Source organism: Chamaea fasciata, unplaced genomic scaffold, assembly GCF_029207755.1.
Source record: "Chamaea fasciata isolate MVZ Bird 193981 ecotype frontalis unplaced genomic scaffold, bChaFas1.0.hap1 SCAF_8, whole genome shotgun sequence".
NCBI lineage: Eukaryota > Metazoa > Chordata > Aves > Passeriformes > Sylviidae > Chamaea > Chamaea fasciata.
The window spans coordinates 33,351,484-33,371,813 of NW_027094093.1; the positions used below are offsets into that span (position 1 = coordinate 33,351,484).

General features: G+C 39.7%; 1 protein-coding gene across 1 annotated transcript in view; it reads left to right on the forward strand.

The window, feature by feature from the left end:
• THSD7B (thrombospondin type 1 domain containing 7B) overlaps positions 1–20,330 on the forward strand; it is a 241,849-nt gene that overhangs the window by 161,813 nt on the left and 59,706 nt on the right. Inside the window, exon 14 of the mRNA XM_066190387.1 lies at positions 4,255–4,433. Coding sequence (XP_066046484.1) covers positions 4,255–4,433 — 179 coding nt within the window. The remainder of the gene's footprint in view (positions 1–4,254; positions 4,434–20,330) is intronic.

Consider the following 20,330-nt stretch of genomic DNA (forward strand, 5'->3'; position numbering starts at 1 on the left):
TTTCTTCCAACACAAACCATCTGTGATTCCATGACAGCCACCAGACCATGGTCCTCACTTTATCCATCTGCTGTTGCTTTCTCTCTGGGCTGCACAGGAGAATTGAGGTGAGTCAGGACTGCTACACTGTGTGTCTGAGCCTTCCCAGGACATCCTGTGTCATCTGTGGGTGCTTTGTTTGTTAGAGACACTTTGGAGACTCCATTTGTGGCTTGTTAAGCAACAAGCACTCTGTTCTTAATGAATAAATCATAGTAAAATGAGCTGTGCAGCCTAGGTAAATGCATTTGTTCGTCCCAGTACGTTGACAGTGTCTCAGTAGAAAAACAATAGCACTTAAATGTAGAAAAGGCTTATTTGGTCATCCACATGAATTTTTTCCTGCCATTTCCCAGTAGCATGTTTCGAAGTGCCCATTTAAATAACCTGGTGTTCTTGTCACTACCTCCTGTGGCACCTGTGTGTGCAGCTCCAGCTCTGTGGTGGTCTGTGCTGTTGGCCCAGGTAGGACAGAGGCTCTCATTCTGCTCCGTCTGTATTAAATGAGTTTTATTTTAACAGTGTTTGAGATTTTGAGGAATAAGAATAGTAATTTTAAAAAGGAGGTTAAAGGAAGCGTCAAGAAATCTAAGAACACATGGAAAGCAGGCTGAACGTGGCTGGGAAGTAGAGAACATCTTATTCTGTGGAAGGTTTTGGAAATATGACAATTGTTTGGTACCAGGTTTTGCAGAGGGGAGAAAAATGGGGAATGTGATGAATGAGAGATAAATTTAAGGATGACACTGACAAAACCAGCTGTGTAAACTCAGCCTTGAGTTCATCTCCCAAGCTGAGCAACAGTAGCTCAGAAATGTTATTTACTTTATTAATATTCTGTTATGGTAAGACTATTTCTCTGGATCATAGCTTGAATGTAGAATTCTTTATTAATGGATTGTTTTAATAGCATATTGCCCTTGGGGGTTTTTGTCTGTTTAGTATTGTGCATCATGCCAAAGCTACAACTTTTCTAGGCATGCCAAAACTAGGATTATTGTGGGTCTTCTCAGTCCCCTGACAACAGCAAGTTATTGCTTGGCTCCTACAGAAAAAAAAATACCCTGGTCTCACAGACAATGGATGAGCTGAGTACAATGTTATTTTACTGTTCATCATAAAAAGATACCCATAAAGGCATTCTCTGTCTAAGCAGAGAGGGTGCATCACAGGAACGTTTTTGGAGGAAAATTTTGGTTGAATGAAATCTTTGCTCTGTGAATAAATACCATAGTGTAGGATGAACCTTAAGTGGTTGATAGAAGAGTAATGGCAATCTGTGAGGAGAGCTTGAAGGAAAGTTATGTTTCCATCTTGATTTTTTGTAGAATTGTTCAGTATGGAGAATCAGCTTCCTCTGGCCAGTATGGAAGTGTAGTGCTCTGTAGGTGGCCAGTATTTGATTATATTTAATGTAATTAAGAAACTCAAAAAGGAATGAGCAGCCTCTTAGCAACGGGATGTCTTTGGAATTTCTGTGGTTCACTGTGGGATAACTCACAGCGCTTTCTGGGGATGGAATACAATAGGTTCTTCTGTCTTCAGAGAAGAGTCTGTATTGGAAGGGACCTTTTAAAGGGCATCAGGTGAACCCGGTGAGCTAGACCAGATAGCTCCAAGCCCCATCCAACATGGCCGTGAACACTTCCAGGGGTGGGGCATCCACAGCTTCTCTTGGCAACTGTGCCAGTATTCTGCCATGTTCATTGTAAAATCTTCTTTCTTGTATATAAGAAAGATTGTTTATTATAACTTTTCCTTCATCTTCCTTATTTTTTTTGTAGTCTCTTCCTTTTTCTTGTCTTATATTTCTTTTTATTATAGATGTAGATCTTGAGCTGTCTAAAGACTTAGCCCATTTTGCCTTCTCTGATAAGTTGATAACCCCTCTGACTAATCCTACTTTGAAACAAGGCACTTTCTTTGTTTCTGTTGAGAGTTAATTACCCAGGCTGTCACACAGCCCAAGGAAAGATGATATTTCATACGGTGGTGGAACAGAACTCTTTGGAGAACTGCCTAAGAAATGCTTCTCATAAATCTATCATGAGAAAATTTCTTTTACTTATCATAATGTATTATGAATTGCTTTGAGTGGCAACCTAAGCAGATGGAACAGAATATCAGTGGGATATTTGGGAGTTTTATTTGGGGGAAAAAAGTGAGTCTGTTTTAGAAATATTTGTATGTGTGTGTGCATGGGTGTCATCTCACTGAGGTAAGCATACAAAGCATACAAAGTTGAAATAGCTCAAACATTTCAATATCGCCGGAATGGATTTCAGTCAGAAATAATTAAGATAGCCAGTTCCAGTGGCTTCGGAGTTGCAAATGAAGAGGCACCACAACAGTCAGAGATCAGAGGCAGCAGAGAAAATCAGAGCACGCTGTATGGGCACAGGTCTGCAGAGCTGGGGAAGAGTTACAGTGTGAGTTACGCGGGGAAATGATTGCAGCTGTCAGGCTGCGGGGTGGCCGCCGTAAAGAAACCAGGAGCAGCACCATCACAGGGAATCAGGAGAGGAGAAATAGAGCAGCACCGAGCTGAAGGAGCTGTTGCTGCTGCCGTTTTTTAAGGCACTGTTTACAAAAGCAACACCAGTATTTCTTGTACCTCTAGAAGGAAGATATTTTCCAGCGGATGGATGCCTAAATAAGCCTGAAACTTTTATTGATACTGACTTCAGGGTGAAGAGCAGGAGGGAGGCAGCGAATTGCTGCTGTGGGTTGATGCCCAGACTGTAACACAGTTCTGGTTTGCAGTGAGCAGCAGGCTTGGGCATGGTTCAGCCAGTAAATCCAGCTCTGAACCAGAATAATCTCCGTGCCTCAGCCTTGGTGCTTCATGGTTGTCTGGGGTTGTTGTCTGGGGCTTTTGGACAGCAGCTTCTTCTGGGTTGAGTTTTGTTGTTTGGGTGTTTTTTCCCTCTGTGCTGCAGTGAGCGTCACCTGGGTAGATGGGGGAAACCCTTCCTAAAAGAGTCACGAAATGAGTTAATTTGGTATTCTGTAGGTGAGGAATCAAGAGGGAGTGTTCACATGATGAAAGCCAAACAGAAATAAAGGGAGTAAAAATGAGGAACATCAGAACAGTGGTAGGGATGAAGTTATTTCCATACCCATCATTGCCAGAACTGTCAGAGGGATGAAGCTGCCTCTAATAAAGGCTGAGCTGAGCAGCCACTGGCTTTCATGGTCTAACATGAAATCTCTTTTTTGTTTAAATTACAATAATACGTACAGACATGACAAGCAGATAATAGGAACTGGGGGAGAATGAATGCAGCATGGTAAGCAGGAAGGTACAGGAATTATTCCACACTGCCAACACAGTGGACTGGTGCCACTAATTCCCTGGAGTCCCCCGAGGTTTGGCCACTCTCCTCTGCTGTTCTGCACACCAAGAGCTCCACAACCACTGCTGGGTTCTGCAAAATCTCTCTTCTCATATGCCAGCTCCTAAAACAGCTGTGGGATTGTGCCTTTTTGGAAGAACCTGTTGGGTTTTCATTCACAACGTTCTGGTCCTGCAGATGTCTGGTGTTGTGATTTTAGGAGATGATGATCTTGTGAGGACTTTCATGTCAAACCAGTTTAAGGTGAAAGTAAAGCTTTAAAATGCCATTTTTGAAACCCAGAATAAGCAAAGCATTTGGAAAGAGGCATAAAGAGAACTTGTGAGGTGTGGGAAACAGTTTTCATCTGCTTCTCCCAAGAAAAAGTCCCACAGTGGTCCAGCTGGCAGTCAGGTCCCTCACACAACTAATGGGAGCTGTTGCCTCCACCATCCTGTGGTTCTTTCTGCTGGGGAGAGAGCCTGTGTCTGCCTCCTGCCTGTGCCAGCTCTGGAGATGGCCACTGTAATGCAGAAGAAGTTAGTTCTCCAGAATTTTTCATGGCCACAGTGTAAAAAGGAAGGTAATTACCACATACTGGTGACCACCAGCTTCACAACAGGTACTTTGGCCAGCGTGTGTCCTTTACATCTTTCTGTTTTATCACTGCCTTCATTGGACTAAACCAAGTAGAAATTAATTTTAGTCTCTGCTTTTCTTCATAAATAATGCCATAACCTGACGTGGAATGGTGCTGTTGGTCTGCCAAATGCCTTCTTCTTAAGAAGTTCTTGTTTTGTGTTGGTTGCACATCCCTCAGGGGATGGGAGTTTGTTCGTCGTTTGTGGTGATTAAAACCTTTCTTAAATTTTTGGTTTAGGTTACATTGAGGAGCCTTGCACGGTCCCTTGCCCGTTTGATTGCAAATTAAGCGATTGGTCCAGCTGGTCTCCCTGCAGCTCCTCCTGTGGACCGGGGGTGAGAGTCCGATCCAAATGGCTCAAGGAGAAGCCCTACAATGGAGGTCGTCCCTGCCCCAAGCTGGACCTCAGGAATCAGGTGAGCGATTTCCAGTAGCCAACAGAAATCTCTCTCTGTGCTGTTTTCAGTCGGGATCCAAAGTTACTGTGCTGGTGAAGAAGTTAGAGATGGGAGTTATCTCTGGGCCACACCTTGGGTCACTTTTTGTAGACAAGCCTTGACCTTCTTGAGGACTGAGGGAGAGGTGCTCATGTATCAGCAGAATTTGACCTGACACGCTGTGTTTCTTACATGAAGAAATTGTTATCTCCCAAAGCACAGGAAGCCCTGGATTAATAATCCCACCTGGATAGCATGTAGACATCAGAGAACTCAGATGTCATGGATATTTTCAAAATTTTAATTCTTTCTGAGGCTGTGGTTGCTGTAGAAACGTTTGTTAAATAAAAATTGCTATTTTTAGCAACATTTCCCCTCAACACAGCAGAGGTTCCCTTGAACATTAATCTCTGTATATTCAATATTGAAGTATCCCTTCACAGGAAAATAATTTTTAAATTGCTACTCTTAAAGGAAGATCAGCATCTATTTAAATGCTACTTAATGCTCTATGCATTTCTGCAAAGTACATAGTGATTTCCTACGTTTGCTGATTAATTCTCAGCACTAATTAACACTGATGAAGTACTGTTTAGTTTTGTCTGCCCTATATTTCAGATTCAGCCATGAAAATTAATTAATAGGACAGAAACAGTCATGCTGAAGGAACTTCATATATGTGTTATGAATAATATGAATATGTATATGTATAAAATATGTGACATGTAGAAGTACTTCAGTGGTATCATACAAAGATTTATTTGGTAGGTGCTAGAGCTGGTGTATTCAGTTGTTTTTCTGGACAACCATTGCTGCAGCAGTCATGTCCTGGAATGCAGCACCACTTCCAGCTCCTGATTATGAACTTGCCTCATTTTCCCCACAGTTAATTTTATTTTCCTGTGAGAAACTTGGTAAATACTCCTTGGATTTTTTTTTTCTTCTTTTTCCTTATTTCTATTTGAAATTCATCAGAAGTAGGCTAACAGAAGCAGCAGGGACTACAGAAATATAAAACTGCTATAAAGTGTATGTTGTCCATAGCTCAGTACTTTTCTTAATAGATCAGACAGATCACCAGAGAGGCAAAGTGAAATCCCACAGTAACTGATAAGGTAACAATAAGCTCCTTTGTAATGAAAAGATACTGGGGTTTGTTACCCACAGACACAGCAGACTCCTTCCATTAATAGCAAACTTATTGCTATCATGTGTTGCCTATTCCCACACACATTAGAGTTGCCAGTTTCAAAAGCCTTTCAGAGAATATTAAAGGAAAGAAATTGTTCAAACTTGGAAGTTATGTCTTTGTACAGTTTATTGGTGCACAGTGCTTGCAAAGTGCCACGGCTGGTATTAATATAAACGTGGTTGGTGCTTTTTGCCTCTTTACCAGGAACACAGCGTCATGATCTAAAACCAACTGAATTCATTAGAGGCTTTCTGTTGCAGGCTGTAGTAGAAATGATGCAGAATTGTGTTCAGGTTTGTTTCTTTAGGTTTCTGGCTTCCTGTTTTTCAAGGTGTTTTTTTGGTTGGTTGCTTTTTGGAGCTTTTGTTTCTTTCCTTGTGAGTTTTTTTAGGATAAAACAGAAGCTATTTCTAACTGGTTTGGCACACAAATGGTTTATCTTCTTTGGATTCAGATATAAAGGATTGAGTCCAATTCTATGTATTTCAGAGCTTTTAGGATAAGAAGAAATTGTGCTAATAAGGAAAGTATGTATGTATGTACACTTAGACATGCACACAAATGCACATGCTTTTCCTGTGATTCTGTTCATTGCCTTCCTGAATACTTCTCAATACTTTGTGAGCTTCAGAAGGAGTTCTGCTCTGCACCCACTGGGCTTGGACTTCCAGCCCAGATTTAACACAGTAAGGTCCCTGGGCACATTCCAGGATGCACGAGTTGCCTACCCAGATGGTGAAGTAAATTAGCTGATGGCACTGCTGCTTAGCTAAGCTGGACACATATCATTAATCCACTGTCAGGCAGATTGTCTGCTGCTGTTCCCTCTGGTCTGGGCAGCTTTTAAATCCTAGAGCACAGCTCTACAGATTCATTATATATGAAAATGTGACATCCTAATTATTTTGTATAATCTGGATTAAATACCTGCAGTAAATTCTGGCTTTTGTTTGGTATCACATAGGGGAAAACTATATCACCATTGTACTGAGTTTTACTTTTCAGTGGCTACTGTGTTATATTGTGTTTTATGCATTTGATAAGATTTTAGATAACTTAGAACAAATAATGAATTCCTCCAGGTGCTAGTAGATTTCACTTATGATTTTCATTTTATTTTCTCCAGTATCTTTTGTTATTTTGGTTTCGATTATTGCCTCTGAAGTTGGGTCTTGCTATTGCGTAATCAATTACTTTGGAGAACTCTCCATTTTTCCAGTGTCCTATAAGTAAATCCCTCAGTCACTTTGTGTCTTTTTCTTAAGCCAGATAATCTTTTCACCCTCTTTTTGTACAGGGTGCTGTCTAGGTTTTTTTGGCAGAGCCCTGTATATCCTTTTCTTCAGTGCTTTTCAGGTATTTGACATAAATCTAACTATAGTGTTACTTGAAACACTGTTCTAGCAAGTCTTTCTTACCATTTCCCACCATGTACAGATATTTAGTAAAGCTACTGCTTTGGACAGAGGGACAATTTGCACACACACACACAAAAAAATTATTTTATGAATATAAGTCGTTATTTGAGTCACATAAACTGTGTTGTAAAAGACTCTCCCCCAAGAGTTTGTCCAGTCACTGTAGTGCAGCTTGCTTGTCTATTAAAGATAGAATATTTTAGCAGAAATTTGATTTTACACAGAGCTAATGGCATGTCCCATTACTGCATGATATTCCATGGGGTTTTTGCTCCTTATTCCACAGGGAGTTTGACTCCTCTGGAGTGTCTTGAAGCCATTCTTTTGGATGTGTCCATCTGCCTGTAGAGCCTCTCAAGCAGCCCACTCTTTTTGCAAGAGATGTGAGAAGTAAACTCCAAGTTAGGAGAATTTATTCAGCTTTTTTGTATTTATTCTTCTCATTGTAGGCAATGAACAAGGTTGAGCCCTTCAAGATTTTATTCCAGGCTATTTTCTAATAGAGGTGCCAAACATTTGCATGGGCTGGATGGTATTCTGATAAAATCACTCGATTTGATATGGTCCCTTCAGCCTTAAACTCTGCCTGTGTTGCTGCCCTGTGAAATGAAAGGATAAATTACAATATTTGGGGGAAGAGATGACAGTATTTTAATGCAGCTCCATGTAATACACCAAATTACTTTTGCCTTGTACCTCTGTTTGAAAATGGTTGAAGAGCTGGCTAACTACATTTAGCTCCATCTCTTAAAAAAAAAATGGGCTTTGCATGTAGGGGCTGTGCAGCTCTTATCTGGGGATGTGATTGCTTCTGAGCAGCCGATTGGATTAGGGGGTCAGCTGGCAGATGTTCTTGGCTGTGCCGTGCATGTTAAAAGAGGCGTAGGAAAATTTACATTTTTCTCTGCCTTGCTCTTCTTTGAATGCACTTACACAGCGTGCAGTTGCTATTTAATATGTAGTTCTACATGATGAAAGGTTAAATATGAGTTAAGGGGGGTTTATTGCTTGAATATTCTTTTATAGGTTTTTTAGGATTACTGTGAGAAAATGCATATTATTTTCAAGACTCATGAATTCCAGGGATTATTTTTTTATTGATTGCTCTCATACATATTCTTGTCAAGGTTTCCCCTCCTTCTCCTTCCTCCCCCTCTCTCCCTTAGCCAATACTGCTAAAGGACAAATATCATAGTGAGTAGTTTATTCCCTCTATATATGCTGTATATGTTTAACCAAACATTTTTAAAGGATTGGGAGTATTTGTAATGGCAAGCATAGCAGGAGAAAAATGTAGTGTATTTAAAATGTAAACTTACTGCTTTCATTAACATGAATATTTTATTCCTAATGACATTTTCTGGTGTTCACTGTAGAATATGAGAAATACAGACACTTTTCCCATTAGAATTGCAAGTACTTCTCCTGAAATTGCAGGAAAGGGAAAAGGAGGGTGGTGTGCTTACAGACCAGATCTCTCAGAAACAGGTGTGAAGATGTGTGAATTCCTGTAACTTTTTCATAGGAAGTGTCTGCTTTAGGTCCACTTGCACTTCAGAGAAAGGAATTGCTTTCAGCATTTTCAAAACTTTTAAACTCTTGTGTTAGAAGTTGGAACCCAGCATCTTTCACTGCTGTCACTGAATTATCTCCCATCTAGTCCCTGGCTGGTGAGTTGCGTGTATCACCTTCTTCCAGCATTTGGAATTGGTCTTCAAGAATATCATTATTAATGTTCTAACTATAAATAGCTCTTGCTCAAATCACTTCTTTTATAATACAGATTTCTAATTTTTAGAAAAGTCACTGAACTTTTTGAGGCACTCAGAATCTCTTCCTCTCATGGATTTCAGGTGCCAGTAGTTCATTCCTGAGCCTATTCCTGTACCAGTCCATCAGCTGTGTCAGATCCCTTCCTGTGCCATGCAGGAAATCTGTCTTACATTTTTCTCTGGCTCTATCAGCACTCGTTTGCTTCAAGTACAACTTAACTTCTGGAGAAAATAATACTATCCTTAATCTCAGTTTTACCTTCTGAAGGTCTGATTTCCTCCTACTCTGCCTTAAAGGAAGGAATTACCGCATAAAACACATCTGTCCTCTGATTCTAGTGCAGTTTTACAGTACCATAAAAATGACAAGTTTTTTTGCCTGCTGCACTAATGTGGGAGAATTTTCGGTGTCAGAAAATAGCAAGAACCTCCTGTTTCCCCTTACACTTTTCTTGCTGTGACTGGAAGTTTTGGTACTAAACTGCAATTTAGTTTGTTAAATGAGCAGAAGTAGCAGCCAAATCTGTGCAGCCTGAGCAGTATCTCACCTGCCTGAAGTGAGTCCCCCATGTGGGTGGGTGTTGCTTCACTTCCATGGGAAATCAAACCAGTTCCCATGTTCTCCTCCAGCATAACAACCCTGTAGTGTCTACTCTAACTCCCAGCATGTATTAATTTTATATTCAGCTTCAATAGCTATCCACACTTGATTTTCATTCCTCTTGCAGGTTTTCTGTTGAGTAAAGAGTCATATAAACATATTTTCACAATTGCCACTCATAAAAAGCTTTAGCTTTAGTAATGGAGCTGTTTAACAACTCCCTTAAAAGTATTTTTCACTTGTTGGTTTTTTTTTTCTAGATCGTTTCTTTAAACTTCTCTTTAATAAAAAACAACTTGATGTATGCTGTAATGCTGCTTTCTGTAATTGTGAGAGAACATTTGCACTTTGTGAGGTTAAATATGTTACCGTGTCGATCTCCTTCCTGGCATTACTTTCAGATCCACAAAAATTGTGCTAATTAATTAAACTACATTTTTTCCTGCCTACTCCACCCCCTACCAAGTTTTTAAGGAAATATATACCAAAGCATGAACTTCTGGTTTAAATGAAATTTATATGTTTGCATCTCTGGAACTGGGAATGTATCCATAATTCTTTCTGATTCAAATAGAGTTCCTATGTTTGTTGTTGAAAGGAATATTTATTGTTTAATATGGTAGCTTGTTGCAAAGTGTAGGAAAAGACAGGAATTGCGCCCAAAGTGCTCTGTCCTGTTGATTTCCTGCAGAGGAGATGGAATTAAATGGAAAATCAGCCGTAGAGAGCTGGGTGGCCCAGTGAAGAAAGTATTAACATTTCGCCTAAGGAACTGAAGTTCAACTGGTTTAGGCAATACTTTTATTTTTTAAGGAAAGGAGTGTGGTTTGTGCTGAATCTCTCGTGGACAATATGTCATGTTGGAGGACCTGCAAACGGCGTGTGCCATAAATCAGCGTGACAGCATCTAACACTGAGGCTGAACTTACTCTTGCTTGTCTTTGTCTTAGGAACAGGAGAACAAAAAGGATTGATGCCTTGGTTATTCCTTGGCAGCAGTTTTAATCTTGGGGGTTTTTTTGTTTGTTTGTTTGTTTGTTTTTCTCTCCTTCCTCCTTTTAGGAAGTTTTTTATTTCTTTCGTATGAAGTTTTGTGGGTTTTTTTCTGTTTTACGTTTGCAGTCATTAAGGAAGGGGAGATACTGCATAACAGTTAAAGTGAGGACCTAGCTTCTGTTCTACTTGGAACAAACTCAAGAATATTCAGAACAAAAATGTTGGTACATCTTCACCTTTTCATACAGTAGAAGATGTGAGAAAGAGTTATTTGGCATCTTGCATTTTATCACAGGTGATTTAGTTTTCAGAGAGAGTCAGTTACACAGAAGTACCCCTTCTCTTACTTTTGGCAAGCTAAATGAAGATTTTGAGATATTTTCCTTTTTTTTTTTGCTCTCTTTCATAACTCCTTTCAAAAATTAATTTCCAAAATATGATCTTGTTGATTCTAAAAACTTGTTTGCTATGATGCAATTCACAAATGTGGAAATTTCTTTTGAAATAGATTCTACGCCGAGTCATGAAATTCATGACAGTAATCTCTAGTTCTAAGAACCTGCCACATAAAAACTTCAAAACTTGTTTGAAGTGTGAAGTGCAGCAAGATGTTGGTAAGATGTTGGACCAGGAGTGTGTTGAACAGGAGGCGGCTGGGGTGTGTCCAGTGTGTAGGGAGCTGCTGTGTAAATCTGAATCATGGTGCAGAGCATCCAGCATGAACAAAAGTTGGGCTGAGTTGGTAAATGAGGTGCTGGTGCTGGCCTGATTTAGCTTTGGTTATCATCAGAAACTAGCGTGAGGCTGTTGGTTGTTAAAGAAGATTTTGGTCACTTCTTTCGTTTTGTTAGTGGACAGCGATATCTTCAGAAGGACTGAATTTTCTCATAAATATATAGCAGATTCTGTGTGTCCCCAGTTTAAAGCTGACCCCACTGCAGTGGATGCTGTTATTCCTAGGAGGAACAGGAGTTTGTTAAACATGGTCTGACTCACTTGCACGCTGTGAATATACCCCAAGCATTCAGAGCAGAAAATTTCTACTTTTCTGACTCCTTTATGAGTAAGAGAGAATAATTGGAAATGAAGTTACTGCTCAGAGAGGGTGAAGGGACATGAAGATGTATGCTGTGTGAATTCATCTGTCAGAGCTCTTGAGCAGCCAGGAACTCAAAGGTGCCTGTTGCATGATGGTCATGAAAATAACCCTGGGCTTGCCTCTTCTAAAGTATTTAATATTGCTCTGTTGTTCTGTCTAGAGCAGTTCTCACTGATTAATACTTAACAAGTGTTAATATTTTTTCTGCTGCAGACGTTTCTTGTGGCCGTTGCTCAGAAATTATAAGCAAATAGTTTGTTGGGTTTGCTTTGTTTTATGCTCTGTAGGTGATTGATAGATCCAGAAATGGACTTCATTTTCTTTTCATGTGGTTTAATTGGTTTCTTCCTCCAAGACAGCGGAATAAAAGTGCAGATGACCTTCTGTCTTCCTCTTGATGTCCCCCCACATGACAGGAAGGATTGTGCCAGGTTTGCTGTTGGCTAAATGCGTGCACTTGGACCGCCAGCTGAATACATGAATTTTGCATTGTCTTTAAGTGACAGCATCAAGATCATCAGCATTACCAGATTGCTGGCTGGAATATAAACCACTCAGAGATTTCAGATTTCAAGGCCCAATTACAGCTTTCTGAGTGGTTGTCAAATACAGCTCCCGTGTCAGGGAGGGCTGTTTGCAAGGGCTCTTTAACTAAAGTGGAAATACACTTTAGTCACATTCAGGTAGTTTGGGGAGAGAAAGGAAAAAAACATGACATGTCTCTTGTACAGCAGTTTGGGGCTCTCCCTGCCTCCTGAAGTCCTTGTTTTAGCAGGGCTACCAGGACGAGAGCTGTAAATACGAGTTTGCACAAATTCAGCTAATCCTTCCTCATTATCTATAAATCATGACACATTTTTGAGTTATAAAGAAGTGTGTTGCAGGCTGTAGCCACCACTAGAGAAACCAAAGGTGAGCAGATTTTTATATGTGAATGAAATGCCGAAGGATAGATTCTTCTTCTCCAATAAGATGTATATTCTGTCCATTCTAATTTTATTTACTGCTTCTCACTGGAGGAGTGCATAAATCAGCAGTCCTGTGCAGTTTGTTGTGATTTATTGCTTAATTAAAAGTTATGAGAGCTTTTAATCCGTCTATAATTTATAGTATTTTTGAGTCAGCTGTTTCTCATATTGTAACTTAACCAGGAAACTTGCATCCTTTTATGAAGGGAACATTTTGTGAGCCCTTGTATTCACTAATAGATGTGGTCCATGGTGGTGCCAGATTGACTTTGGAGCTCAAACTCAGAACCAAAGATAATTAAATATTAGTATGCTTAATAAAGTTTCTCCAGCATCAATTCCAGTTTGATGGCAAATTTTGTCTGCATGGTTTTTAGAGTTACAGATTAATTTTAAAAGGGATGCGACTCATGTGTGATTTCACAATGAACAGATGTTAGCTGCACATTAATAATTTAAAAAGCAGGCTTAAAATGGTTATGTAGATTTTAATGGAGGATTAATTTGGTTCTAGTGCTGGACCACATGCTGTTGTCAAAACAGTAGAACATCCAGTTTTAGTGTTTTTAGTTTGGTCATTGGGGGATTTTTATTGTTTTTTCTGTTGGTAGGTTGCTGCTGTGTTTTTTTTCCCATAATTAAAGTTATAACCAGCATACAATTTAAAAACAGATTTTTTTTCTCTGTATGAATTACTATGAAAGAATAAATATACTGTACGAAATTGAATTTTCGTAGTGATAGCAGGAGTGGCTGGCTTGAGGGAGGGCAGTCATCTGCTTTGAACTTCCATAGGTTTGTATCCCTCTTTCTCAAATATCTTTATTATTTGAAAAGACGTGCTAGTTTCAGTAGCAAAGCCTTGTCCAATCCTGGCACTATAGTTTTCAGGTAAAAGGTTTTGAGGTGAGCTTGGATCTCCCTGCTGGCACGTGTTTTGCCGTGGGTTTTGGCAGGAAGGAGGGTTCCCTTGAGCTGCGAGCCAGCTGCCCTCTGTTGGTTAGTTCAACCGGGCTGTGGTTTCATTTGTCATCCGTGTGACTTCTGGTGGCATGGATGGGAAGAGCCTTCCCCGAGCCCCGGCTGCCAGCCCTGTTTGACACCAGCGGGGTCCTTCCAGGAACCCCCCTCTCCTCCATGGGAGGTGGAGCCAAAGACTCAACTGCTCTTAACCTTACTAATAAGTTTTTTCCTACATAACTTCATATGTAATTACAGTGTTGTCACTGAACGGGCTTCATTGTTTCTTATACAAAACTTTGTTCCTCATTTTTTTAAAAAAACCCTTTTCTTTGAAATAATATTTTAGAATCATTAATAAAAGCCATTAAAGTGCTTTGCTGTAAAATCAGGTAGAAAATGTCGTATATCACATTAAATAAAAGCTGTAGACATCTTTTGGGTAGTCAGAAAGATGTTTATTCAGGCTATTCTGTAGGACTTTGAGAACTGGACAAATACAAGTAGCATGAACTTTGGCCATTAGAAGTGCCAAACCAAATAATATCTGTCAGCTTTGCTGGTCAGTCTGCATTCCCATTTTAATATCTGTTAAGTTTAAATGTCCTTTATGCTCTTACAAGTTATATTTAAATTGTTACTTTGAATTTTAAATTATTACTTCACTAAGTAAAAGTGAGAATTTTTCCTTCTCTAAGTGACATTATGAGGTTCATGAACTTTCTGATTAACTACCAGGCATAAAGGTTCTTCATTCTTGTTCTGAAGAGTCTGAGCAAAAAGAGTAAGGTGGAAAAGGTTTAGCAGCCTCTTCTAAGCAAGACTTTGAAAAGGAATGAAGATCTCGTCTTGTGCTACTTTTGTAATGTCTTATTGTATATATATTTAACTGGTGAAAAGAATTAGTCTCTGTTTGTTGATGCTGTTGTACCGTGTTCTATTTAATACATGGAGGTCATGTTTTTCATTCCATATTAGAAGATCTTTGCTCCTCAGTCCGTGCTTCCAGGTCCTGCAGCTGCAGTGGTTGGACATTCCTGAGGCCCCTCAGTTGGTTTTGTTTTTATTGAGAACAAATAGTGGTCACTACGTGCATCATATGGCTTTTTATCAACGTGCAGATTTTCAACATATCTTAAGATAAAGCCAATCTGTTTCTTTGATTTCAATTCTGCGTACTCTCAAGTGGCCATGTGGAACACAGATTTTTCTGTCTGCCACTTTGTAGCCAGCATTTCAGATTTTGTGAGCACCAGTGTTTGTTTGTTTTTTTAATGTTGCTTTTCCCCAGTTTGTAGCTTGGTTGTAAAGCTGAGCAGTAAATAAACAGATTTGTGTTTGTTGGAACACAAACCAGTGAGTACTTTAGCAACTGGAGTAACAATAGATATTCACTAGAAAATCCATGGGAGAAATCAATTACGCTCTGAGTTTGTCTTGTTGAGAGAATGGAAGTACTTGGTCTGTTCAAAGGACATACTACTCCAGTGATCAGCAGGTGGGCAGACAAAACAGGCTTTATGGAGAGTCTCACAGGTGAGTAAAACAGTGTGAAAAGATTAATTTTCTATTCTGCATGTTCCCAGAGCAACCACTGACAAAACAACTGGCTTTTCTGAGAGTGAGATGTGTAAGATTGTGTCTTACAGTGCACAGAACATGCACAACTCATCGGGCCTGAGAAAGGAAAGTCATGATTAAACTCAGTTGGATTAAACATTTGCATATAAAAGAGGTTTTTCTTAATATTAATTTCAGGTCAGTGTTTGATAAATGGCTCGCAGATTTTCATCAGTGCTCTCACATCTTGGCTTTTGCATAATAAGAATCCTCACAGGAGTTGTATGCAAACAGCAACGTTTCAGCCTAGTTACTTATCACACGGCAAATTCGAAGTACAAGTTGTATTTGGGTCATATCTGCATGCTAACCTCAGAAATTAATCCCAGCTAGAGCTAGAATAAATACCTTTTTTAACCTTGCTTCTGTGTTTTCAACCTGTCATAATAATGTAGCGTATCAGGGTGGCTGAGAGCTTGGCAATGGAAGGGAACACAGATGATTTCTGAAGTCCTCCTGATAACACTAAAATATTTATTTGTTTTGGAGTAAAACATTTATTTTAGGCAGATCTCTTTTAGTCTAGTGATGCTGATTCCATGCACCTGATTTCTCTACACCCGAATGAAAAATAATTTGTGATTAAATCCAGAGAATAATCGGTGCCTGACGGGCATTGGTTTAAAACTGAGGATGAGAGATTTTTCTTTCAGTTCCTAATGATGTTAAGGGAATTACTTCACCTTCATTCAGAACAGCATTGGGCAGTAGTTCTTCCCACTGCATCCTGTACCAAAAGACTGCACTTGAAAATCCACTGTGAGAAGTTTGGGTGTGGATCCAGGCTCTGCATGGTTCGTTTTCCACCTCTGTTTGCACTCCCCTCAAATCATGTGTGCCCAAACTGGTGATCAGCTCTTTGTGGGTGGTAGGACGTGTGCTCCAGCTGCTCCACGTGCCTGGTGGATGTGCTGGCACTTTGTGGCAGCTCCTCACTCCTGGAACATTCCCAGAAATCCCTGGCACTTGGCATGGCAGCAGATGCAAACACCAGTTTTATGGCCTGTTTTCCACCCAGTGTTTTTTTAACTACTGCGCTGTTGCAACCTGATGTGTCTGGCCCAATTCTTATCATTTAATTAAATAAAGGCAAATTGCAGTTAACTTTTAAGACGCCTGGAATTGGCTCAGCTTTTTTTAATAAAGCAGTATTAATTTAAGCAATATTTCCCTTTTTTCTTTCTTTTCAGTGAAGGTGAGACCTGGGATCCAAGTTAGATGTAAAGCCCTAAAAAGTGGCCTCCCTATAGAACAGTCAATCATTTCACATACCAGAAATTTTCATGGTTTTGCTGGGTTGTGACCCAGTCTGCAGAATTTGCAACAGATGACATTTGATTTAAACAACCAAAAGATAATTTTTTTGGCTTGAACTAATGTTTATCAATAGAGTTAATAATGAAAGAAACAATCAGTCTCCACATGCTTCCCTGAAATGTGTCCAATAGTATTTGCAACACTGTCGGAGTATCATTTCAATGGTGAAATGAGGAACATTTGTTGTTTTAAAAAGGGTTCATGTGTTGCAAATGGGAAAAAACCCAAATGTTTGGAGCGTGTCTCAGAGTCACACAAATATGACATGCTCTCAGGATTGTATTGCAAGCATCCAGGGAAAAGGAGCACTCTTCCCAGAAATTGATTACAGCAGAGCCAGGTGAGGCCAGAATAACCTGAGATGATGTTATTCTATTTAAAGTAAAATAAAAATATTGTCAGAGGTCTGTGCTGTCTGTTTCCTCAGTTCAAAATCCTTCTGTTAGAGTTCTGTCCCTATCCATTATGCTTTGGGGGAAAAATACTTGTTTATTTTCAGGTTTTTTTACTAATATTGTGTTACTTGCAGTGTGTAAATAGATTTTGTTTAGGGAAGAGTTCCACTTTTCCCTTTTACCATATGAAACTGTTACTGGTTTTGTTATTATGTTTGATGTGTATAAGGGTAACTACATCATGGAACTTAACCCATCCTTCCTAATTTGCTGGGAGGTAAATTTTTCTGTTAAATAATAGACCTTTTCCTATTTCTATTAAATTCAATTGATTAAAAGTCCTAATGGCTTGTGTGGAAACCAAAGTGGGCCACTTCTGTGATGATTCCACACAGCCTTGCTTGGTTCCAAAATTGAAGCTGTTGCAAACAGCATGGGTTGGGGAAAAAAAAAAAGGCATTTTTCATCTAAAAGCAGTTATTAAGAACAAATATGTTGGTTCAGTGTGGGTTTTTTAAATTATATTTTGTAACAAACTGTAAAAAATGAGTGTTTATCTTGGTAACTTTACATTAGTCTTTGCTTAAGCCAATTTATCTTTTCTTTGATACCCCAGAACTACCAAAAACCCATTAAGAGCTGCTAAAGACAAAACCCTATTCATTACCTACTTGCAATCAAAGATCACTTTTTCAGTGGTCTTGAATTTAATTTGCATTTAATTCGAGGTTTCATTAGGATAATTGTCTATTGGTTCACTTGTGTAATTGAAGGTTTGCAGGAAAATTAATGTGTGATCAGCCGAGGGAGAGGAGAGGTGTCACATTGCCTATTGTAGGTTCACACATGAAACACTCGTGGTATTTTCACATGACACAGGACTTACCACAGTCACAGGAACTGCAGACAACTGTATTTTCCAGTTGAAAACATTATTCAATTTTGCCTTGGTATTGGGCACATGATCTGCATTACTGCTGAAAGCCTGGCCCATCCTCTCCCGTTGAAAGTCATTCCCAGGCTGAGTGGATGGGTATTTTCTTCTGTCTCATCTTTGCTGAAGTTTCCATTAGTGCTAAAAGCTCTGCTGTCTGGTATTTTCTTTATAGGAAAAAACCATCTCTATTTTCCAATGATAAGGGAGAGATCCCTTACAGCTTCCTGTCTCTAGACATACTGAAACCTTTTGGCCACTCCTTGCAAACTGTGAGCTTCATTCTCAAAATTGCCATGTTGTTTTTCTTCTGCATTTCTCCGTGTTTGAATTCAGGAAATTAAGTGTCCAAATTTGCACACACCACACTAGAGAGGGTCTTAGCAGGGCTTTGTAAAACACTGGTAATTGCACTCCACCTTCTAGAGAAATTCTAAACTAAAACCTTCCTGAACTGCATTTTTGTCTGGTTTATTTCACAACCACATCACATAATGTTTCGTCTTGTGATTCCCTCCTGTAGTTTCCCAAGGCTGACTTTTGGGGTGTTTTTACTCTCCAGATACGTGATCCATGCTCTGTTCTCCTGAACTGCAGCCTCTTTCCCACGTTCCAGTCCAGCTCCATGTGGATCTTGCTCCACACTGTCCTGCTCCTCTTGTATAAAAATGTCATTTAGCTTCTCTCTTCAGTAAAATTTTAACAGGGCCGTAGCTATTTGTGTGCCAGTATAATTGGTGAAATATTATCCAAGGCTGGCTGTCAGAGCAGTCCCTCAGCAGTGATGCTAATAACTTCCCTCCAGCCTGACGTTCCCCATTTCATGCTCCTGTTGCTGTCCTACCTCTAGCTGTTTCAGGCCAATTTAAAATTTCTGTACTAATCCCCCATCTTCTTCAATTTAACTAATAACTTCCCAGGTGACACAACGTTAAAGCTTTCCCAAAATCGGACTGCCAAGATCAATTTCATTTCCTTTCTCTGGAAATTGAGTTTTTTTTTCTCTGAGAAAGATGTCAGATCAGTGTGCCTTACCTGTTTTAAATCCACTTGGTATTTCACCCCAAACTCTTTTAACTTCATTGGCTTGGATTATTCTTTCCTTAATACTTGTTCTAAGGCTTTGCTGCTGTTAAGGATAGAAGAAAGGGCTTTTAGTTCCTCTGGTAACTTTTTTTCCTTATTAAATATAGATGTGACATTGTTTCTGATTGTATGATATTGTTTGTGTCTTGTTAGATTTATTAAACTTGCTACCACACATGAAATTTTGTATGCCAGCTCATTCACTAGTTTGAATGGAAATCACTTAATTTCTGGACTTTTTTTTTTTTTTTTCTCTTGAGCTTTGTGTTCATCTCAACCTTGATACTTTCTGTTTGGTTATCATCATCATCATCGACATCAATGAGAACTGAAGCGTGTATTAATGAAATTTGGAGTTACCCACTGCCTTTGGTCTGCACTCCAGCTGCTGCAGCCTCAGTGTGTGGCAGCTCTGCCTCTGTGCAGATTATCTCTTCATGTAGCATTTGTCACCTTTCATCACTACTTTTAATGACTTCAGGAGAGCTCCCTTGTCCAGGCTGTGGCAGCTGCCCCTCACTGCCTCCTCTGCTCTCCTCCTCTGCCATTTCCAAACCCTAAGGGTGAGCTTCCCTTTGGTGCTTTCCTCACCTCCTCTCCATCATCCCTGCAGGATTTGTTCTGATCTCCTCAGCAAGAGAGCACCAGGCACGCTGCCTGCGAGTTTTTATTTCTTGCTGAGATGTGGATCCCTGCAAGTACCAGCTTCTCTGACTGAAAACCTCCAGTCCCCTTCCCCTGGCAGATCTTTCAGCCTCATGATCAGTGACTTCCCAGTTGGGTCCCTCACTGTGCACAGGTTGCCCTTTTGAAGCCAAGAGCTGTGACTGAAAATGCCAGCCTGTCTTTTCTAAGGGTTCTGCAAATGCTGGTGAATGCTTTAATTTGGAATTGTCATATTACCATATGCTTCAAATTTATTTTTATTACCAGCTCTTTCATTCCTCTTCCCTAGGAAGAAAAGAAAATCTGAAATAGCACCTTGTTTCAGTGGCTGAATGAAACTGTCAGTGGCTGCTTTTGGGAATATCTGATTCTAGTACTTTTATAAGAGGCATTTGTTCTGCAATAAATGAGAAGTCTTTTTAAAAAATAGTGGCCCAATAACACTGTTTTCATATTAAAATCTCCCTCTGGAGGTCTGGGGTGTGTTGCTCAACAGTATTATCCCAGTGGAACCATCCTAGTGTGCTTTCTGATCCCGTGACAATTTCAGCCTGGTTTTGATAAACTTCTTCAATAATTGAATTCACTGACTCTCATTTACCTCTCACTTTGGTGAATCTACATGGCATCAGGTAAGTCCCTTTTGATTTATATGTCTATAAGAAGAAACTTGAGGTAGCTGCATATCATCTTTATTTGAAGCCTTACAGAGTTGCACGGTGCTGCTTCTCAGCAGGAAACACAAACATCTGTATTTGCTTCCTGCTGCGTGAATTGTTATGTTCTAGGAGGAGTTTAGATTTTTCAGCAGAGCAACTAAAGAAGTATTTTTGTATACATGTTGACTTACAA